Source organism: Pholcus phalangioides, unplaced genomic scaffold, assembly GCF_987345545.1.
Source record: "Pholcus phalangioides strain wild (caught in Gottingen) unplaced genomic scaffold, Ppha-v1.0 ptg000022l_1, whole genome shotgun sequence".
Lineage (NCBI taxonomy): Eukaryota > Metazoa > Arthropoda > Arachnida > Araneae > Pholcidae > Pholcus > Pholcus phalangioides.
The window spans coordinates 17,763,707-17,780,069 of NW_028301615.1; the positions used below are offsets into that span (position 1 = coordinate 17,763,707).

General features: G+C 40.0%; 3 protein-coding genes across 3 annotated transcripts; 2 read left to right on the top strand and 1 right to left on the bottom strand.

Annotated features, from left to right (window-relative positions):
• Positions 1–734: 734 nt before the first annotated feature.
• On the bottom strand, positions 735–13,705 carry LOC149069558 (thioredoxin domain-containing protein 9). Its single transcript, XM_089249381.1, has 2 exons — positions 13,559–13,705; positions 735–1,615 (listed from the first exon to the last, which is right to left on the bottom strand). Exon 2 carries the CDS (start codon positions 1,600–1,602, stop codon positions 934–936), a length of 669 nt encoding a protein of 222 aa, XP_089105507.1. The 5' UTR covers positions 1,603–1,615; positions 13,559–13,705; the 3' UTR covers positions 735–933.
• CSN6 (COP9 signalosome subunit 6) lies at positions 3,337–4,456 on the top strand. Its single transcript, XM_089249380.1, has one exon. It carries the CDS (start codon positions 3,421–3,423, stop codon positions 4,351–4,353), a length of 933 nt encoding a protein of 310 aa, XP_089105506.1. The 5' UTR covers positions 3,337–3,420; the 3' UTR covers positions 4,354–4,456.
• Positions 13,706–13,940: 235 nt separating the features above from the next.
• Positions 13,941–15,641, top strand: Orc4 (origin recognition complex subunit 4). Its single transcript, XM_089249519.1, has one exon. The coding sequence runs from the start codon at positions 14,115–14,117 to the stop codon at positions 15,408–15,410; it is 1,296 nt and encodes a 431-aa protein (XP_089105645.1). The 5' UTR covers positions 13,941–14,114; the 3' UTR covers positions 15,411–15,641.
• The last annotated feature ends 722 nt before the right edge of the window (positions 15,642–16,363 follow it).

Consider the following 16,363-nt stretch of genomic DNA (forward strand, 5'->3'; position numbering starts at 1 on the left):
CCCCCACCACTGCCCCCCCTAAATGACGGGCCTAACTTGCGCTCATCCTTTTCCTCCCCGTTCTATTTCTATACTATGACAACAAGGAAACCCAAAACTGTATTAAGAAGCTCTGTTAATACAGCTTTGAGGAAAACTTTTTCTTTTTGTCGCTGATACTTCAAATACAGATCATTCAAATTTGTTACCAAAAGCTTGTACGTAAAGGGGGTAAAAGCTCCCTTCAAAAATCAAAACCGTGAGAAAATTTCAATTAGCCGCTTCGTTCACAAGCGACTGGCGAGATATTCAGATGACCTCTGCTTGGCGAATCGGTGATAAATTCGATAGAAGTCTTGATAACCTAGTTCTAACGTAATGGCATGTTAGAAAAGGAAGGGGGGGGGGCATAGAAAAGTAAGGAAAAAAAGATGAAAGGAATGTATATTACTATACTCTACAGTAGTTACAAAGTATATTCTCTTTTCACCTTCACCTACCTGCTTTCTTTCCCCCTCTTATGTACATGTATATAGTGCAACCTATATTGTACCTTAGAATTTTTTTTCCTCCTCATCCCGGAGACGAAAAGAACACTTTTTTTATAGGGGAAAGCAGCAAAGTTTTGTAGGGAGGAAAGAAAACAGATAGACTTGTTTGAAATTATTCCACTGGCTTTGGACGCAATATTACGTCTTTGATCGTAAAATGGTTAAAAAAAAATATAGACTACAATGAATGAAACCAAAACAATATCCATGAGAAACTATATATATATTCATTAATAGAAAATGTCACAAAAAGGCACCGTTACACGCAAAAAAATCAAGAATGTATGCGTTGGAATGGAGCTGAGGGTAAGCACAATATTCATCATTATATAACAAAAAGTACGCCGAATACAAGCAGGAATAGAAGAAAAAAAAAAATAGAAGTTTCTAGAGATACACGTCTTCAATCCTCGTCGCTGTCGGTGTCAGCTGTACGACCCCTGATGGTCTTGCCATGTCCCTGTCCAAAGACGATCTTTTTGTTCTTCCTGTTAGAGCTACCCGGAGGATTCAGCAGGTCCTCGCTGTAGTCGATGACGGCCGACTGGGCGATGCGCCACTCCAGCATCTCGGTCGGGAACTCGTCGGTTCCTCCCAGGTCATCGAACCCGATGACGAAGTCCTTCGTCTTCGCGTCCTTGCACAGGACGATGGTAGGCAGGACCTTGACGTTCAGCCTCTGGGTCAAGAAGGGCGATTTCTCGGCGTTGATCTTGCAGAAGCGGGTCTCGACGTGCTTCTTGGCCAGGGCCGACAGGTGTTTGTCGACGATCTTGCAACGGAAAGTCGTCGGCCTGTAGAAGTGGCAGACGAAGTTCTGGCTCTTCTTGCAGGCCTCGAAGAACTCCTTCTCGGTTGTGAGTTCGGAATACTCTCCGTGACCCATCTGGATCCATTCCCCTCTCTGCTTGGCCTGCTTCTTGAGAGCCGTCAACCTCCTCTGCTTTAGGACCTCCAGCTCGTCGTCGTCCATGTTCTCCAACTTCTCGATCTCATCGTCCAACTGTTGCTCGACGACTTTGGCTGCTCTCAGCAGGTTCTGCTCCAGAACTTTCTTAACGACGTCTGCCATTTGCAATTTTTATCTGAAACGACAAGCAATGGAGATTATTATGTGACAGATGGCAGCACTTCTCCAACAAGATACACGCATAACTCTTACATCATAAAAACGTTTAGTTGCTCAACCTCCGGCCCGCGAAAGATGTTGTGCTAGAAAAGAATCAACACACACAACTCGATAAATACCTAGGCTGACCAAATTTCTTTCATAAAAATTTCGCTAAAAAATTGTCAAAGGCAAGTAAACTTGTCAATAACAGTGAAAAAAAAAATGTCAAAGACAAGTAAACTTGTCAATAACAGTCAAAAATTTGTCAAAGGCAAGTAAAGTTGCCATTTGCCGCCCGGGGCTACTTGCCCTCTCTAGTTACGGCCCTGCGTTGGGGGCCCTTCTACCTAGCTCCAGGCACCTGCCTACTAATTTCTATGCCTTACTCTTGAGAATCTTAATACTGAATCTAACTTTACGATGCCCTCGTAGGACCTTGGGCCGTGTTCATGCGTTAAGACGGCCCTGCTGATAACATCACTTTGTTGGGCAACATAGCAATTTATAAAAAGAAGAAAAGAAGTTTTAAAAAAAGAAATTCACTAAAAATAAAATCATTTGGTACAGCTTCGATATAGGGGACACGCCAAATTGGCGACTTTTTTCCGGCGATAAGTTGCCATCGTTGGCGCGCTCTGGTTTGTTGTCGTTCTGCTGGGTTGTCGTTGTTCCAGAATATTCGAAGAATTCTGCGAGGCAGTGGCGCTGGTGGTTGTTTTTCCGTGTTCCTAGCGTCATAGCGCGTCTTTCAAACGGGTTTTGCTGCCATTTTCAAACTGGTTTTCTCTTTTTTTCTTCCAAATGACGTCACCTTATAGCCGCGGCGTTTTGAAAAACCGTTGGGATAGTTCTTCATATTTTCTCTTCCTTCCGTATATATGATGTAGTGTGTGTGTCGGATTAATTATGATGGAATTATCGGATGGAATTATTGGAATTCCGAATTATTTTGGATATATTTTCCCTCAGGTTGTACCTTTAATATTTTCCAATATTTATTCTTTTCCACATGCAGGATGCCCCTGCATCATTATTATTTTATTTATTTATTTTACCGTTGTTTATTTATAAGAACCCGGATTCCCGAAAAGAGAGTCCGGGTTTTAATTTATAATACATAGAATATATTTATTTATACAACATGCAGGACCGTTGTTTATTTATAAGAACCCGGATTCCCGGAAAGAGAGTCCGGGTTTTCATTTATAATTATTTTTTTATTATAATTATGCTTGTTGGTTTTAGCATTTTTATGCTCGCTCGATTCAGCTGTTATTTACGTTTCCATTTCTCTTGTGTTTCATGATATTTTTCATATTGTTTTCTATGCTGGCGATTTTTTTTTCGGCGCTCGTAATGTGTCTAACGGCCTTGGCGACTTCTGATGGAGTCGTCGGACATATTTGGCGGCAAAAAAAAAGTCGCCGAAAATCGCCAACCTGTCCCCTATATCGAAGCTGTTCCAATAATTTCAAGGCGCTTCGATTGAGAAATTCGCACAAATAAAATAAAATTTGGAAATAAAAAAAAAAAACTTTACCACGATAATCAAGTATTTGACAAATAATTCCCGAAATTACATCATTTCATGACTGTTTCGTCCAGAGGCCGACAGATGGCAGAAGCAGACTGTCAGCACAAGTTGAAGAGAGGTAGAGGGGAAAAAAACCAGACGAGAGCTGCGGCGAGTAGACCACTGCGCTCGCGACTTACAAGCGAACGGCCATTAGATAGTGAAGTTTACATTCGCTCTGGTGCTGAAATCCAAATAGAAAAATCATGTCGATGGAAGTGGATGATCCGCCCAAAAACGTCCTCGCCGCCTCGGGCACCAGCGGGAGCGTTTCGGTGTCCCTCCACCCGCTGGTGATAATGAACATCTCCGAGCACTGGACCCGCATAAAGGCCCAGGAGGGCAGCCAACCGCAGGTCATCGGTGCCCTGATCGGAAAACAGAAGGGCCGTCACGTCGAGATAATGAACTCGTTCGAGCTGCTCTTCGACAAGATAGAGGAGGACATAGTCATCGACAAGGACTACTACAGCGCCAAGGAGCAGCAGTTCAAGCAGGTGTTCAGCGACCTGGACTTCCTCGGTTGGTACACGACCGGCGACTTGGTCACCGAGGCCGACATCAAGATCCACAAGCAGATGTGCGAGATAAACGAGAGCCCCGTATTCCTGAAGCTCAACCCGAAGGGCAGGCACACCGAGCTGCCCGTCCGCATGTACGAGTCCGTCATCGACCTGGTGAGCGGGGAGGCGACGCTCCTCTTCGTCGAGCTGACTTACACCCTCGCGACCGAGGAGGCCGAGCGGATAGGGCTCGACCACATGGCCAGGATGTCCACCAACGACTCCGGCGAGAGCTCCCTCATCGCCGAGCACCTCCAGGCGCAGCACAGCGCCATCAAGATGCTGCAGAGCCGGGTCCGCCTCATGCTCGAGTACGTCCGGGCTGTCCAGGAGAAGAAGCTGGAGGTCCGCCACGAGATCCTGAGGGACATCTACAGCCTGTGCCACAGGCTGCCCGTGCACTCGTCCAAGATGTTCAAGAAGGAGTACTACAACCAGTTCAACGACGTCGCCCTGATGACCTACCTCGGCACGTTGACCAAGGGATGCAATACTATCAACCAGTTCGTGAACAAGTATAATGTACTCTATGATAGGCAAAGTATGGGCAGGAGAATGAAAGGATTTTTCTTTTGAGGATTTGACTAATGTTATTTTTCTAATTTGAACATAACTAATGCAAATATTTCATGCAAAAAAAAAAACGTACTATTCAATAAATGTAATTCTTTGGTACTTATCGATTACCCCGTTATGTTCTCTTGGTGGCGAAATATGAACATGGAAGCCTCAATTTTTATCAGTCACAAAAAACGCTGAAGCCAGGTGTTCTTTTAATACTTACTGCAAAGCTTGACGAATCAAAGAAATTTTCCAGCCAAATGTGGTTATTTTGCTGAAGGAAAATGGTCCTAAATAATGTTTTCTTTTAATTTTCTCACATTAAAAGATGTATCATAATGAAATCTGAAAATTTTGTGTCGCCCTTAGACTTCAATTTAAAAATTTATTCCAATTTCACAATCACATTTAGAAAATTTTAGAGACTAATGCCGATTTTCTGTCTGGGACCTGACTTACAGTAATAATAGAGTAGAAATTTGGGAGACTTAGCAGCTATGCTATCTCCCAAGCTCCTGAAAAAATTCCTGTATTTCAACCACGATTGTGAAAAATCCCTACTTAGGTAAATAAAATATTTACCCAGGAAAAATTATCTTGCTTCCAATAGTTTTTAATCTCCGAAATATCACAAGCTTAACGTAAATTGCTGCCATTGTGTCAAATAAAAAAAAATTACTGAGATGACTTGTATCTGCTTTGACCATGTCCTGTTTCGGGTCTGATGGTGATTTTTTCCTTGGCAAAATTTTGATACGAGAGTAATGACAAGTGATTTTCCCTAATGGTTGGTGACTTGCGCTAATTAGTGAAGGCCAAAAATCTGGACAATTTCACATTAAAATTAATGAAAATACCCTTTTATTGAATTTGGGTAAAACAAGATTGGATTTATTTTAAAACTTAGTTTTCGGAAACCTCACCGGAAGAAATTGACCAGAAAATATAACTACAGGCAGAATAGAAGCAGCAATTGGTGAATTCCCAATACACGGGTGTGACGACAATTTTTTAATCGGCAGACAGCGTTTGACACTACTTGCTAGGGTTGCCAGTGAAACGATACAAACATCCAACAACGTTTAAGAAATTCGCCAGAGAAGATGGTGTTGGCAACATATCACTGTTTTATCATAGTTGAAAACTTGGTGGCAGAAAGGTAAATTGTATATTTGGAATTAACCTCTTCAGTTTTATGGGTCACATCCTCTTGTGATAAAAATTAGTTAATTCCCAATAACGATATATATCGTTAAACATTATTTGTTGACAAGTTATCAATTATGGCTTAATCAGCAATATGTTGCCAACACCATCCTCTGAGGTACATTTTGTATAGCCATCAATATAATGGAAATAGCAATAATTTCATCATTGCGTAACCCTAGCAAATAGTGCTGAAACAGGTTTGACGATAAAAAAAAAAGTTGCCAAACAGCATTATACAAGGAATTTACCTAAAAATTTGACGCATAACTAACACTAAAGTCGTTGGTATTTATATAACTCAATAATAAATTTGTCTTCCTACACGATAGCTGCCAGGTCTCCTGAATCCCCCTCCCCCGTGATTGTATGAAAATCCCTACATTTGTCAAAAAATTATTCCAAAAGAATTTACCCGAAAAAAGAAAACTGCTGCTTCATATAAGCATTGTGTAAATTGTCGCTGTTCCATCAAATAATAAAAAATATTTCATTTTTGGGGGAGAAATTGCAAAATTCGCCAATCAGCACGCGTCAATCTGGGCTTTCAAAATATAAAATTGGCATGATTGGGTGTATCTGCTTTATCCATATGTCCCGTTTCTTGCCCGACTGAGATTTTTTTTGCTTTGCGAAGTAATTTAACACAAGGACTTTAACATACTGGTTGGCCATCATTATTATTTTTTTTAATATTTTTTTTAACAACGTGATCCGCACGTATTCCCAAGGGATCAGCATGATCCTTCCAGGGAATTAGGTATATTAGAAATTCTACAACAATTGAAGAAAGTATTGGCCATAGGATTCACAGACTCATTACATTTTGAGTTCCTATTTTGGCAAACCCTAATGGTGACGAATTTCTTGGTGTGATGCTAGTGGGACATTTCGAGTGAGAAATTGTTTCTGTTGCACTTTTCAGTCAAGTTTTTTTTTCATCTGAAGAATGCTGATCCATGAAAAAGTTGGAAAACATGAAAGCAAAAAAATTCATGATGATGAACAGGGCTTCGGCCTATGCCAACATCATCCATAGCAGGTGGTGTTGCGTACGCTCACTAAATTTCAAATGATGACAAACACGGTAACGTGACCTAAGACGCTCGTGCTAATAATGACGCTGGCAACAACTAAAGCTAAAATAAGGATAGCATGTTGGTTTGAAAAACACTATTGTAGAAAATCAAAAATTTCAAAAGCACCAAGGTTGGTGACAAAAAATAATCCCGAATTCAGAGCAACCCAGCTTATGGAATCTTTGCCATTTTGTGACATTAAAGTGACTCCAAAGCCAGTTTTGCATGAATACTAATAGCAATATAATATATTCTAACCGCAAAATGTCGGCCTAAACATTAAAATGCAATAAAAAAAAACGACAGAATCTATTTTAAACTTTAGTCGTGAGGAGAAATCAATGGGAATAGCCGGTAAGTACCGATTCATGTTATGCATTTAAAAAAAAATTTAAGAGCTTCATTATGTTGTATTGCTAGCTATTGAAATTGTTATATAGCTGGTCGTGCACGTTTCCTTTAATTTTGTTTTCAAGAACATTAATTCTGTTTAATGGTATTATATATCACAACGATATATTCTCTCATGAAGGAAAAGCGTGGTATTTCTTCGTTAATATATTTTCTGTAATTATGGATATTTCAATGTATTATTGTAACTGAAGAGATTATTTTGAGTTTCTTCGCCTCTAACAAGTCATTAAAAGCTGGAAAATTACCTTCTAGGCAATGCGATGAAGCTTTACTGTGTCTAAAAAAAAATAAATGTGATGCTATTGTGTTAAATACCTTGTGATTTGGTTTTCATGTAGTCTTCGTGAGTGTTAAGTTTAATTAGTATGTTTGAACTTGTTTCGTGATTAGGCCTATTTCTAGCATAATAATAAAACTTTACAATTGGAAAATTAACGAGCTGAAGATGCCTTTTTGCAGCTGAAGATGCCTGCCTCCGCTCCCTCAAAGCAAAATGTTGTGCATGGTTCTGCGACCAGCCCTCGGCTGACTACTTCACCAAACACCAACTCTGGCCATATCGCTATATTGCAATTTACTGTCATTAATGAGATGGGTTGGAAATGAAGGCACTGTCTATCGTGGTCACCATTCATTAGGGGAAATATCTATACCCTCTCTTGGGTTCAGGACAGCAATCTTCAAGGTGGTAGACAAGCATCTTACCACCATGCCACTCGGCCGTAAAGTCCTTGGCTGACTGGAAATGTTCTGTTGTAAAAATAGTGCTTTTTACATTTTTCCTTGAAATTCTTCCCGATTGTTCTGTGACGTATGTTGCAGATTTCGGCATATTCTGCTTTGAGAAGCCTGCGCTTCATTCACAGCTGAAGATATCTACTTCAGTTTCATTCTCAGCCGAAAGTATCTACTTCAGTTTCATTCTCATCTGCTACAGTTGGCTCGGGTGTGGATCCAGAAGGGGGAAGGATGGTAGAGACTTCCTCTGCCAAGAGCCGAATAAAAATGGTAAAATTTGTCTGCCCCGTAAAACATGGGATGATCAAACAAACTTTTTGAACACAATTTGCCCCTCCCATCACATCGTCCTGGATCCATGCCTGCTTCAACACGTGGCCCCTAAGATTTTTGTAGTGGCCCACTAACCATTTTGAGAAAATAGCTACTTTACTATGAGATACTTTTCAGATTGAATAGTAATGCTGTGCATCTGACACACGAAAAGGGCTGTCGTAACAAATTCGAGGTGACCCGGCGCCAAAACACTTGTTCAGGGTTTAAGCTACGGTAGCATTTTGCGAAAGAAAATCATAGAATGCGAAAGTAGTAGTAGCCACTTTCGCAAAAATGTGTACAGGAGGTACGAAACGAGTAGACATCCAACCATCAACCATTACATTAGCATTGCAGCATTTTGCTAAAGTTTTCCCCACCATTTTCGCTTTTTTGCGAAAGAAATTTTTTATCACAGTTTAAACCCTGCACCTGTTGGAACCTTCATATTTTGAGAGGCAAAATTTTGGCATCCAAAAAGATTATTGAAAAAATAGTTTCATAAATGATGAAAATTGATAACTAACGAAAAAATCGTTTTTGAAGGGTTTGTGATGAATAACGGTTCATTTATGTGAAATCAGGGGTTTCTTTTTGACTGAATAATGTTCCATATAGCTTCTGTTAAGTTAGTTTCTGCAAGAAGCTGACATATGTAGTTTCTATGCTATTTTAAACAGCTGCAATTGGAACAACAGTCTATGTTGCCATTACATCTCAGTTACCTTCTCAGACAGTCAATGTTACTCTCAGGCAAAAAAAAAATTCCCCTTTTCAGTGATAACTTTAATCACGTCCAGCTTAATCGTCGCTTATCCATGGCTCCCTGAAACAATTTAACAAATGATTTCTTCGGAAACCACATATGCACCTTGTTCATATTCCTGTAGTACAGTGATACATAAATTTATAAGCGAATGCAGTCAATGCTCATTATAATGACCTATAAATAGACATTATATTGAGACCATAATTGTGAGCCAACCCCCATTAAAAAGTCTCACCACAAAACGCAAAAGACCTGCAACATTGCAAATATTCGATCATTACACTTCACTTGCAGATGGCAGCATTGAAATTTTCAAACACGACTCTAGATACACACTCAGACTGTTAGGTACCTACACACACACACACATATTTTCCAGCACAACTCAATCTATAGTGAACTGCCCGTGGTGATGCACCGGAATTGTGAATTGAAGGCATGGCAGCCACCTATGCCTTCTAACATGAAGTGTGCACGGGTCACATACATATATATATATGTGTGTTTTGACATCATCATTGCCCCCCCCCCCCAGGTAAGATCTTGTTCATCTCCACCCATGAACATGCCCCCCCCCCAAGGGTGGGGCTGTCAGGGTTCTGGCCTTGGGGCCCAGGACGAATCTCATAATTTTATGTTTTTAACCCGCTATAAATTAACTATAAAGGGGCCAGCGAAAAGTCTGGTCTGGAACCCAACCTAAAGGTGAACGTGTTTTTCTATCGTGGAATTCATTTTAATCCACTGCAATTTACAATAATGCTTCATTTCCCGCAATTGCGATTTTTTTCCGTAATTTCAGCAGTATTTGGCAACTTTGTTCGGTTTTGGCATCATTTTTGGCGATAATTAGCGATGTCCCGTATTTGGAATCCCAATTTACCGTATTTCCCTCGATGAAATATGGTCAGCCTACGTATTCGTGATCCGAGTTTTTCGGAAAATATGGTCATCCATACGAAGTTTTGAATCCCATCTATCCGAGAATTTCACTAATGAATTACTAGCAGGAAAATAAGACTTGTGCTGCTATCTATTACTCAGAAAGCGAAGGAAGAACTGTTAACTAGTACTACTTTTAAACCACAGATGGCAGAAAATTGATATGGGAATTTGTTTTTCACAGCTAGTCAAAGCCGTCCAAATTCTCATGTCAATAAACATGGCGGACCGCTCATTAAATTCGCGGCCATAGCTTCCTCGACAAGGACAGGGCTCTAGCCCAGGACGATTCTCTCCATTTCCCCCCCCCCCCAACGCTATAAATTCAGTTTAGAGGGCGCTTGTCAAAGGGATAAAGCTCATATTATATAAGCCTGACGTCAAAGGTCTTAATCTAGGGCAGCGGTTCTCAACCGGTGCTCCGCGGCCACTCGAGGATAATAAAATAAATCAATAAATTTGATAAACAAAAAAAGAGGCTTAAAGGGTACGGACATATAAATAATATACTAAAAAGGGATGCTCGAGTTAAACAGGGCTCACCATAGAAATTATACACAGAATAGGGCTCAGCGAGTCAGAAAAGGTTGAAAACCGCTGGTCTAGGGGACCAGATGCAACATGTGTGGGGGGCGGCAATAGATGGAGATAGACTTGGAAGTCTGGGGGGGGGGGGGCACGGTCATTATTGCTGGGGGGGGCACGATGATGATGACAATTCATCTATACATATATGCATTAGATCAGTCGACTTCCTCTTCGATGCTGGGGGTGGGGGGGCAATGTCACTCTTACGCCCCCCCCCCCATATCTCCGCCCATGGGCACAGGCTCTGAAGGAATATTCCTGACGACAGGATAACACATAGATGTTTCATCTCTCCCTAAAAAGGCACCAGTTTGGACATAACCAAGTTGTCCAAATAACCAACACGTAAAAAATAATGTTTTATTATTATTTTTTAAATAAATATTAGATGGCAGCAGCCGTTCCATAATCAGTTTAATTTTTCTGATGTTTTTTGGTCTGTTAATTTCCCAATGTTTAGACATTTCCTTAACATTCACGAACGTGAGTGAAAAGATATTGTTGCTGAGTCCCCACTCCACCATAGTGACAGCAAATTTAAACAGCATATCTTCAAGGGTGACGGGATTACACTATGAAAGTTTGATAAATGAACTACTACAAAACTTGAAAGAAAAAACAACCAATAAGCCAATAATGGTTACATTTGAATGTAGCTTAGCGGTTGCATTTCTTTAATTAAAAAAAACCTTTTATAACGTAACCCCGGCCCAACTAACCAAATATCTTGAAGTTTATGGGGGGGGGGGGGGTTCATATGCTTTATTTTGCATGAGAAATATTTTTGTGGGTCTTGAGTCATACTGGGCCTCAAAATACACTGAGTGGGTACCAGTTTGACAAATCTTGCTTCAGTACATTAATTAACAAACTAAAAGTGCATTGATTTTGTCAAATTTTTGTCTCAACATCAGAGGCGTATTTACAGGAGGAGGGTTGGGGGAATGAGTTAAGAAAATTAGTAGAATGGTAGAAGGGCTGCGAAATTTTGACAGCCCATAGGCGGTAAAAAATCCACTTTTATCTAGAGAGAGTGAGTGAACAAAAGAGTGACCAATAGAGTTTGCAAGCTGTAAGTCTCGCTACACTTCTGAAATATAAACGGCAGCACAGAAAAATCAGGCACAACACTAGCTACACAATAACTGTTAGGTACACACACTTACACTTCCGGCGCAACTCACTAGGTAGTAAATTGCCCATGGCGGTAGACCTGAGTTGTGCTCGGTTTGAAAAAAATATAAAAACCGTGCAAGTAACGAAGACAGTTTGCAAGTGGTTCTCAAACTTTTCTCCTTCATGGCTCCCTTTTCCCCTAGTGAACATGTATTTGCCGCTCCCTAGAAAAGTCTTGCAAAGAACTGCTTCATGGTATTAAATAGGTACATATTAATAAGGACAGCTCACCACAGAGTAACTGACAATGGTTGTTGGTGTACCAAAGAGCTGCAACACACACTTTGAGAACCACTGACCTTGTACAGAAGTGTATTTACGGTTGGGCTTAGCAGGCTATAGCCCAGGGCAGCTTGTTTGGAGGATAAATTCGAGGACCGGGTGGTCAAAAAAATTAGTAGAATGAGATAGACTGTAGAATTCATATATTGCTCATAGGCAGTAAAATCAGAAATCCCCCATACTGCCCTCCCAGAGAGAAAGGCAGACTAGGTCTGTGAGTGTCAACTGAGTGACTTAGAGTATGTGTAAGCATAGGAGTGTCCTAGAGAGTATGTGAGCATAAGGAGTGACCAAAAAAGTAATGTACAGAGCAAAAAACCAGGTCAGAGCGAGTGACCAAGAAAGTATGTGAGCATGGAAGTGAATCGTTAAAATGTGCGAGCATGGAAGTGACCAAGAGAGCATATAGGATCAGGTCAGTGAGCGACAAAAAAGTGTGTGATAATGTGAGTATAAAACCAGTGACCCACAGAGTGTGCAAGTATGGTAATGACCAAAGCAGTGGCCTAGAGTGGAGAATCAGTGAGCAAACAATGAAGTGATCAAGAAAGTGTGCAAGAATGTGAATGAACTAGAGAGTGTTTGACCACATGGAAGTGACCAAAGGTCAGTGAGTGTCCAAAAGACTGGCCTACGCAGGAGTGTATACGCATAGAATGAGAAAAAAAAAACAGTGAGAGTATAGGGCCAAATAAATGAATAGCCAATGGAGCGACCAAGAAAGCGAAGAACCAGGTTAGAGCTAGCTATCCCAAAAAAAATTATTTAAAGCTCGTTTACATGCGTTAAGGGATTCAGTAGTTGACTAAATTTGAATTTGTCAAGTACTTTAAAATGTATGGACAAGGGCCATTTTCCACGCCATTTAGTTGGTAAGTGATTAACGGCTGTATTCACCGACAGAGTTTAACTGCAATCATAGGTTAAAGGATTAGAGATAGACACGGATTGGTTAAAATTCCGAATATAACCAATCCGTGTCAATCTCTAATAGTTTAACTTGTGATTGCAGTTAAACTATGTCGGTGAACTACGGCCATAAGTAATTTATAGTTGCTTAGTAAATAGATGAGCAAAAAAAGCACTCGAAAACTTAAAATTTAGTCAAGCACAAAATCACCTAACATGTAAATGAGCCTTGTCATTCTTTCTTCCACTGTTTCGGTTGAGTAGACCTATGCACATGCACCGGTGGGGGGAAACTTATATGAAAATCATCCAATCAGCATTTACTAAATCCGCTTCACGTGATGAGACATTTTGGGAACTTGCCAACTAAAATTTAGTTACCTAATAAATCACTAAATGAGTGTAAACAGGGCATATTGACGGGGGAATGACCGGAATGACCAAGCGCGTTGTAGGCCAGAACGGAACGGAGGAATGAGTGATCAATAAAGTTAGTCTAGAATGGGAGGAAGGTGGCGAAACCACATATATCATTGAAAGTGTTATTAATGCTTTTACATCGGAACTTCCGCGGACTGGAAATTGTACGCCCCTTATCTAGGGGGTCAATACTGAGTATTAATGCCTCATAAAATCAGAGGCGGATTTAACGGCGGGTGCGCGCCCGGGCCCCGAAAAACAATAGATTCACATTTTTTTATAATTTAAGGGGGCCCCAATATTTTCTTTCGCGCCCGAGGCGTCGACCGACTTTAATCCGCCATTGCATAAAATCAATATCAATAAAGAAATATCAGCTCACCGATTTAACTGGAAAGTAATTGAAAGTGATGCGAGTAATAAATTAGCTTCTTGAATACTCCTAAATGCAGTTAAAGGTTTTAAAGGTCTATTACAAAACACAGGTTTTTCCAAAAATTCACGAGGGATGCGAAGCGACAACTAAACGGCCGTGACTATGTTGTTTACTCGTGAAAAACACCGCCATTTTAATTTTTTTTTTTTTAATATGATTTATAGATTTTAGAATAATATGCCTAGTATTTTTTATCATCAGTTTCAATGATATTCATATTTGATAAACAGTAATTCAGCTCAGTTCAGAAGACAATCACAAAATATTGTCGAAGTCATTAAAACTACCTACTCAGACGGGCAAAGAAAGCGCGGGCTCTTCCGTTTGTTTATTGTTTACATCATGGCGGTGCAGTGAAGCTTGAGCTCGCTCCTCACATGCTAATTAACGCGCAAGTTTCGTTGATATTGAGTTGAGGATTTTATTTTCGTTCACATATAAAATTACAATTGTCAAATATAATACTTGTGGCGATACCTCTTGAATACTTGTTTTATAAAAGATGGAGGTTTGTAGCAATGACGCTGATTGCTGGACTGAATTACAAAGAACTCTGAGAAATCAATTGAAGCCCTATGATGGCAGTAGCTTTAGTGATATCATCGAAACCTATCTACCACTCAAGAAAAGGCTCGAGGATGTGATAAAACGTACCACGTCGATGGGTGAGAGCAATTCCATGCTGATCATTGGCTCAAGGGGAAGTGGGAAATCCACCCTAATGTCCAGCGTGGTCAATTCCCTATTCGAAGACAAGTCGGTGAAAGATAACTTGATCTTGATAAAGTTGAATGGTCTAGTTCACACGGATGACAATATCGCTCTGAAAGACATTATGGACCAGTTACAGATTCACAGCGAAGATCAAGAGGTAATTGTTAATACAAGCTTCGCCGAGAAACTGGTGTCGTTGTTAGACGCCCTGAGATGTGGATCCAAACGTAGCAAGTCCATTCTCTTCGTGTTGGATGAATTCGATTTGTTTTGTTCACACAAGGAGCAAACGCTTCTCTACAATCTGTTTGATGTCGCGCAGTCTCAACAGTCGCCGATATGTGTTGTTGGCATGTCCTGTAGACCTGATATATTGTCTAAATTGGAAAATCGGGTTCGATCGAGATTCTCTCATCAACAGATTTGCTTGTTCAATCATCTGAAGTTTGATGATTTTGTGTCGCTCACAAAACAGTTTCTCTCATTACCGGAAAACTTTAGCGATCCAGGTTTTAAATCCCATTGGAACATTGCCGTTGTGAAGGTTATAGAGCAGCAAGCTGTTTTAGACATCCTCAAAAACTGTTATAATTACAGCTTGAATCTAAGAGATTTGAAAAGATTTCTGTGGTATCCAGTCATGTATCTTGATTCTGTGAATCCTGAACTGACAGCGGGACATTTCATTGATGCTTTCGCCACCTTATCCAAGGACTCAAAGATAGTTATGATGTATGGCCTGTCCGTTTTAGAATTGTCACTGATCATTACGATGATGCATTTGACTGAACTGTATGATGGAGAGCCGTTCAATTTCGAGATGGTCTATCACGAATACAAGAAATTCTTGCAAAAAAGAATGAACATGAGAAATTTAGATAAAGCAGTTGTTTTGAAAGCACTTGAACACCTATTGGACATAAATCTTGTCAAAGAAGTCGGTGAGCCATCTTTGAACAAACTGAAACGTTTTGTCCCATTGCAACTTCTACTTGAACCTAATCAGATTAAAGAAAACGTGTGCAGATATCGGCATTTGCCTTCCCAGTTGCATCAGTGGGTGACGTCGCCCTTGATCGAATGAAGTTTATTTTATGAATCTTTTGTCTGAAAAAAAAGAACATGAAATTTTGTATTTTATATTATAAATCGATTTGATCTGAATTTTATGATTTTTCTGTTAGCAATTTACCCAGTTAATGACACTAATTCAGGGGGTTCTTTACCTTTTTTTAATGTGATTCAAAACCAACAACATGATTAACTTTGCGACTCATACCAAATCTAAAAATGTTTATTAAATTTTTTATTCAATTCTGGGATTACTTCTCTCATTAATTTTCAAATATTTCTTTCATGAAATCTGACATTATTTTTTCATCAATTCTGGAATAACGTGTTTCATTAATTTTAAATTCTGATGAATTCTGAATTTTCATTAATTGGTGTGAGTTCATATCTTTGTATAGATATTCTGCAGTATATTTGCACATTCTTTAATAATGTTAACACCATTAATGTCAACTTTTACCCACCCTAGGGCAGTAACTAGGATTTTTGCCACACATCCCACAACTTTAAGATTTTATAATTCCATAACGGTGTCCTTTATTCCTACCTAAAACTTTGGGGCAGTTGTTTCCCCCCCCCCTTCCAGTTCCGACCCTGACTCACCCACACAAAATTTATGAAATCATGGCTTAAGAGGTGCCCAAAAAAAATATATATATATATCAGGATCTTTCCTCAGCCCAGCAAAATTATCAAGATGATCCTGAAACCACTGCCTTAGCAAAGGGATTCATGACCAGATTTCCCAAAGCAGAATATGTTGAAATCTGCGACGTAGCCTATATCACAGAAAAATCAGTGCTATTGCGGAACAATTTGGAAGAATTTAAGGGAAATGCAGAAAACGCTATTATAGGAATTCTTACTGCAGAACATATTTCCAGTCAATCGATGGGTCATTGCAAAATAATGCAAACCATTCTGCTATGGGGGACCAGATTGTGGGATTTGTATTGCCCATCTCAG